The 6,991-nt window shown below is 45.1% G+C and overlaps 1 protein-coding gene across 1 annotated transcript in view; it reads left to right on the forward strand.

The window, feature by feature from the left end:
- Positions 1-6,649, forward strand: part of AQP11 (aquaporin 11) — a 231,946-nt gene extending 225,297 nt beyond the window's left edge. Inside the window, 1 exon segment of the mRNA XM_086933893.1 lies at positions 6,222-6,649. Coding sequence (XP_086790019.1) covers positions 6,222-6,316 — 95 coding nt within the window. The 3' untranslated portion in view covers positions 6,317-6,649.
- Positions 6,650-6,991: the final 342 nt, after the last annotated feature.

Genomic DNA, 6,991 nt, shown 5'->3' on the forward strand with positions numbered 1-6,991 from the left:
AGATGCTCACCCTTGCTCAGGTTCTTCAGGCTCTGCTGGAAGAAGACTGGATGGTGTCGCTCGACTTGCAGGATGCGTACTTTCACATCCCTATCCTGAAGTCGCACAGGAAGTATCTCCGTTTTACGCTGGGATCGCAGCACTATCAGTTTGCGGTCCTTCCGTTTGGAATTACTACTGCGCCTCGAGTCTTCACCAAGGTGATGGCAGTGGTGGCAGCGCATCTCAGAAGGTCGGGGATTCCTGTATTCCCTTATCTGGACGACTGGCTGGTCAAAGCAGAGTCGGCCGAGAAAGTGCTCCATCACCTGCAGGAGACAACCCAGTTGTTGTTCAGGTTGGGTTTTTCAATAAATGTGCCAAAATCTCACCTGGTGCCATCCCAGCGCAACCTGTTCATAGGTGCAGTACTGGACACAACTGTATGTCGTGCATTCCCTCCTCCTCAAAGGATTTGCGACATACAGGAAATGATTCCTTTATTCTACAATGGAGCAGTCGTTCCAGTCCTGAAGGTCCTTTGCCTGCTCGGTCTGATGGCTTCTTGCATTCTGTTGGTCAACCATGCACGCTGGCACATGAGGGCGCTCCAGTGGTGCCTCCGCCAGCAGTGGTATCAGCACAACGGAGATCTCAGGGAGTCAGTGAGGATCTCCAGAGAAGCTGCGGCGGATGTGTCTTGGTGGGGCGTGGAAGGCAATCTGTCTCAGGGGAAGCCTTTTCAGCTACCTCCTCCGGTGGCCACAGTGATTACGGATGCATCCACTCTAGTGTAGGGTGCTCATCTGGGGGACCTGGAGGTCAAGGGTCTTTGGTCTCCAGAGGAAAGGTTGCTTCACATCAACCTTCTAGAATTGCGGGCGATACGTCTGGCGCTCAAGGGCTTCCTCCCTTCCCTTCGCGGTCAGTCGGTCCAAGTCCTGACGGACAACACGATCGCGATGTGGTACATCAACAAGCAGGGAGGAGTGGGGTCGCAGTGTCTCTGCAGAGAGGCTCTGCGTCTCTGGTCCTGGGTTCAGGACCACCAGATTTGTCTGATGGCAAATCATCTGGCCGGAGTTCTGAACGTTGGTGTAGACGTTCTCAGTCGGTAGTTCTCTGCCGGTCACAAGTGGAGGCTTCACCCAGAGGTGGTGCGTCACGTCTTTCGGACGTGGGGGACTCCTCAGGTGGACCTGTTCGCTACTCGCGAGAATGCTCACTGCCCGTCCTTCTGCAGTCTCCAGTATCCGATGCAGGGAGCCTTGGGGGACGCGTTTCAGTTGAGTTGTGGAAATCGACTCCTTTACACGTTTCCTCCCATACCCTTGATTCCTCGGGTTCTGAGGAAGATTCGCCAAGACCGGGCCCAAGTCATTTTGGTCGCCTCGGACTGGCCAAGAAGGGTGTGGTATACAGATCTACTCCACCTCTCCTCTCACCCGCCGCTCCGTCTCCCTCTCAGGGCAGACCTTCTCTCTCAGATGGAGGGGCAGGTTCTACACCCCCACCTCCAGACATTGCACCTTCATGCCTGGAGATTGAACGGGGCAACCTGATTTCCTTTTCTCTCACACCTGACGTGGTGGATGTCATCTTGTCAGCCAGGCGTGACTCCACTAAATCTGTCTATTCGTATAGATGGTCTAAATTTGTCAATTGGTGTGGTGGGAATTCTATTGACCCTTTGAGAGCGCGTTTGTCTGACGTTCTCCGGTTTGCTCTTTCTCTGGCGCAGCAAGGACTTGCTGTTGCTACGGTTAAGGGTTATCTTTCGGCACTGTCGGCTTTTCTTTGTTTGCCTGACCAGCTGTCTCTTTTTAAGTCTCCTGTAGTTTTAAGGTTTTTGAAGGGACTCACAAATTTGTTCCCTCCTACTCCTTTTATTGTGCCTCAGTGGAACTTAAATCTTGTCTTGACTTTTCTGATGGGTGCTCCCTTTGAGCCTCTTCATAAATGTCTTATGAGGCTTTTAACTCTAAAGGTGGTCTTCCTCGTTGCAATAACCTCGGCAAGGAGGGTAAGTGAGCTTGAAGCTCTTAGTTCCAAGCCCCCTTTCTTGACCATTCATGCTGATCGGATGGTTCTTAGGACCAGGGCTGCTTTTCTTCCTAAGGTGGTGACTCCTTTCCACCTTGGTCAATCCATTACCCTCCCTACCTTTTATCCTCCCCCACATCCTTCCAAGGAGGAGGAGAGGTTGCACCGTCTGGACCCTAAGAGGGCGGTGTCTTTTTATTTGGACAGAACTAAGGACTGTCGGTTGGATGACCAGCTCTTCATTGGCTTTGCTGGCTGCAGGAGAGGAAGAGCGGCCCATAAAAGGACTTTATCGAGATGGATCGTCCTCTGTATAAAGATCTGCTACTCTTTGGCCGGTAAGGAACCTCCAGAGGGTATAAGGGATCATTCTACAAGGGCTAAGTCGTCTACCTCTGCATTGGCTAGAGGTGTTCCTGTGGAGGACATTTGTAGGGCGGCAACTTGGTCTTCCCTCCACACGTTCGCAAAGCAATGCGAGGAATCCACACGGCAGATGTATCTATCAGAAGAACAAGTTACTTACCTTCGGTAACGCTTTTTCTGGTAGATACTATATCTTCCTGTGGATTCCTCACTGACCCACCCGCCTCCCCGTTGTCCACTCTTCTTTACCAGAGTTACTGTATTGTATTATGTATATATAATGTAATGTTAAGGAGTTGTTTCGATTGCATTTGCTTCACACTGTGTGTGTTTCTCCTTGACTATTGTGTATTATGTATACTATGTATTTTTCTACTGTCATTGGTCCGTCCGTGTGCCTCGATGGCACGGAAAAAAGGGCGGAACTGATGTCATCACGCCGGCGTGGGCCTATTGTAGGCGTCGGTGACGTCAGCGGAGTCGCGGGCGATGCCGTGTCTCTATGACGTCCAAGTCCACGTCGGCGCGAGGCTACAAAAAGAGTTTCCGAATGTTGCTGATGCAAGGGGATATTCACAAGGTGAGGAATCCACAGGCAGATATAGTATCTAACAGAAAAAGCGTTACCGAAGGTAAGTAACTTGTTCATCTGGGAGCATCCATCGATACTTGCACTGAAAACGTGTATCCTTCGGAGGAGAGGCGTATCAATCTTTTAGAAGGCTCAGGCTTTCATGACAATGTTGCACCCGACTGTGAGGAAGGTCTCCTCTCTTCTGGGCTCCATGGCATCTTGCATATTCCTCACAACAAATGCACGTCTCCACATGAGACCCCTGCAGGAATGTCCGGAAGACCAATAGGACCAGCAAACAGGAGATTGGGAAGACCGGATTCAACTGTCTCAACATGCCCTCTGGTCCATCAAATGATGGTGTTTGCACACCAATCTCCTACAAGCAAGTAACTCCTTTTAACAAAGATATACCGACTCAAACTATAGTCACTGATGCATTTCTCCTGGGATGGGAGCCCATACAAATCACCTTCAAATTCAGGGCAAATGGTCACGCAAGGAATCCACTAGAGCTATGAACAGTTAATTTGGCTCTGAAATCTTTTCAGCTGTCATTCTGTGCCAGCTCTCTGCTTGTACAAACGGGCAATACAACAACAATATTCTACCTCAACAAGCAGGGAGGCTCGAGATCCAGACCATCATCTTGAGGAGCCCAGACAATCTGGAAGTGGCTTCTAGCCAGAAACCTGACCATAACAGCAACTCACCTCCCAGGTGTTCAAAATGCTCAGTCCGACTCTCTAAGCGGACTCCTTCATAAAAATCACGAGTGGGTCTTAAAGGACGACGTGGTACAAGATAAATGGGGTACTCCGGAGGTTGGTTTGTATGCCACCGGAGAAATCACCAAATGCCAAAGCTTTGCCTCAAAAGTCTACCAAGGTCTAGGGCAACCCTCTGGAATGCCCTATGGATCAGGCAGATTTCTCTTCGCCTTTTCTCCAGTTCACCTGATCCTGGCAGTCCTCATCAAGCTCTCTCAATCACGGGTCAAGATGATTCTCATAGCCCCGGAATGGCCATGTCAAAGTTGGTTCACTGCCTTCCTTCACCTGTCTATACGTCCACATCTCAGGCTGAAATGCAAATACATTTACTAGCAAAGTTCAGAGGACAGATGATGTACCCCAAGGTCTCCTCTTTGAATTTGGCAGCATGGCTCTTGAGCCAATGCAGTATGGACACTTGAACTCACCTCAAAACTGCATGGACATTCTTAAGGAAGCTAAGCGGGCATCCACACGCTCCACTTATGCTCATAAATGGAAGAGATTCTGTATTTGGGTCTCATCGAGGAATAAGGACCCCACCACTTGCCAGGAAGATGTCATCCTTCCATACTTGCTTCATCTAGCACAATCTGGCCTCCATTTTTCTTCCATTAAGGTTCACTTGGCAGCCCCAATTGCTTACAGGAAATCCCTAACTGCTTACAGGAAATGCCCTTAACAAACTTTCTTTTCAGAATTCCTGTCATTAAAGATTTCTTCAAAGGTTTGAAAAAGGTTTTTCCTCCCATTAGAAGTCCTTTCCCTCCTTGGGAACTTAATGTGGTTCTTTCTCAGCTAATGCAAGAGTACTTTGAACCCATTCATAAGGCTACTCTTCAGCATCTTTTTGGAAGACAGCTTTCCTTGTGGTTATCTCTTCCGCCCGCAGGGTTAGCGAAATCCAGGCATATTTGCTGTAAAGAACCATACACATACATCATTTCCATACATCTAAAGTGGTTATGAGGACTCATCCGTAATTCCTCCCTAGGGTAATTTCGGATTTCCATATGAACCAAACTATTTCCTTGCTTACTTTTTTCTAGCATCCATCTTCTCTAGCGGAGAGATCGCTTCATTCCCTCGATGTTTGCAAGGTTTTAAAATTCTATTTGGACAAAACTAAGGATATAAGGAGAGCCGATCAGTTATTTGTAAATTATGGCTCTCTACATACAGGTCTAGCGACTTCTGAACAATCAATTTCCAGATGGATTGCCCCTTGTATTTTACTCTGTTACCAAAAAGCTAACAAATCCCTTACTAGTAAGTCTAGGGCTCATTCTACCAGAGGAAAAGCAGCTACTCTGGACTTGCTTTTTAATATACCCATTTTGTCTGTTTTATAGGGATGGGCTTGCTAATCTATTCAAGTGCTTGTAACTATACATAGAATTCCCCTACAAGAGAAGGAATAGTTTCTATCTGTAACTCAAGTTCTCTTGTAGGGATAGTTCCATGATGTCATAAGCAATCCTCCCTCCTCCCCGGTGGAATAGACAGACGTATCCATTATACAGAATAGGCATTCACGTTTCATCGCCTTCAAAAAGAGCTGAAGTAACTGCCACTGGCTGTGCATCATGGGATACTGGTGGCCTCTGGAGTGAGTTTTCTTAAAGATGCGCCGACTAGTTTAAGACATATAATGGCAGACTATGGGGCTACTCTGTCCCATCCTTTCATCTGTATCATGAAAAAAGGAGTTTTGTGAAGGGGGTTTTCTGTGTTTTAAACACCATAAAAAGTTGTACAAAACATAGTATACAGGATATCTTTTTCACTTTAGGAGGATGTTGTGGCCTTTGTAGCCTATTTAGTTAGGCTGCATTATTGTCGTTTATATCTCATAAGTGTATTTGCAGGCCTTTCTGAAGAAAGGCAAACATATCCACTTAAAAGGATACATCTAAAAAAGTGCTCCGGGGTCCCGGCACGTGGGCGGGACTATTCAAGTGCTTATGACTTATCATGGAAATACCCCTACAAGAGAACTGGAGTTGCAGGTAAGAAACGACTCCTTTTGTTTTGACAGGTTCAAACATTTTTAAATTCTTTGCCCATCCCATCTGCTCCCATGATGCAGTCACCCATCTAACCATCTGTATTTGCACCCCCCACGTCTGTTGATTGATCTCATTTAAGCACCTACCTGAGTAAGCTTATGGTTTTGTTGTCTGTGTATGTATATATGTGCCTCTTTGTATGTAGTGCATATAGATCCATACTAACGTATAATACAACAGCTGCAGCCATCACAACAAAAACTGTCACTTAAAATTGAGCCCTGCTGGATTTGTTATTGGTTATTCTTTGTTCGGGTTTTTCACATTTTACATTCCTGGAAAAGAAACCCCCTTGGTGTTGATTGTGGGTGTGCTCCTAAAGTGGAAAGGCAGAGAAAATGTAGTTAAGAAAATTTGTTTTATTGAGAAAAGCATTAGCTTACAGTAAATTCTTATTTCTTTGTATTTTTATTTCAGGAATGATCTTGTCAGTGGCACTATTCGATCATATCTTCCCTACTCTAAAAAGGTTAACTGGAGGAGGAGGAACTGTGACAGTGAAAATGGATTAAGGAATGAACAAGTGGGACATTGAATTCTAATGTGATCTTGATTGAGTGGAAACAACTAATGGCTTATTTACTGGAAAAAAGGATCAATTACAGAAGAACAGCATTATTTGCACTCAGGTTTTAGAACAAAGCAAAAAATGGTCACAATATTCAAACACAAAAGTTTAAATGCTACTGTACTTGTATTAAATTAACCGTCACTCAAATTATTTTGCCCACCGTACAGAAATATATTTAATACACTAATATTCATTTTCAAATGTGTAGCGAAATAATATTTTATGATAAAAATGTAATTTATTCTTATTAAAATATTTTAAATGATTTAAAGAAGTTTCAAGTTGTTTGAATTTTTCTTATGTAAAAGTCCTAAGAAATAAGATTTTACTTGTCAATCTGCTTTTTTTAAGTTCAAAGACCATGCCACTGTTTTACATTTGCAAAAAAGAGTGACTTGGTTTAGGTTTGGGAATGATGGCCCTAAAGTTTAATATTCAAGTTTTGGGAAGTTCAATTTTATTAACATGTAAGGGACCTCTAAACGATCAATTGTTATAGAGATGCACACTATCACACTCTCTATTTCAGCATTGTCTGCCATTTTCTGCAAGAGCAAGCTTTGTGGCTGCTGTGGTTTAGTCTTCTTTTTTATTGTTTCGGTTTCTTGTCCCTTGA

Source organism: Lissotriton vulgaris, chromosome 8 (assembly GCF_964263255.1).
Source record: "Lissotriton vulgaris chromosome 8, aLisVul1.2, whole genome shotgun sequence".
In the NCBI taxonomy this organism is placed as follows: domain Eukaryota; kingdom Metazoa; phylum Chordata; class Amphibia; order Caudata; family Salamandridae; genus Lissotriton; species Lissotriton vulgaris.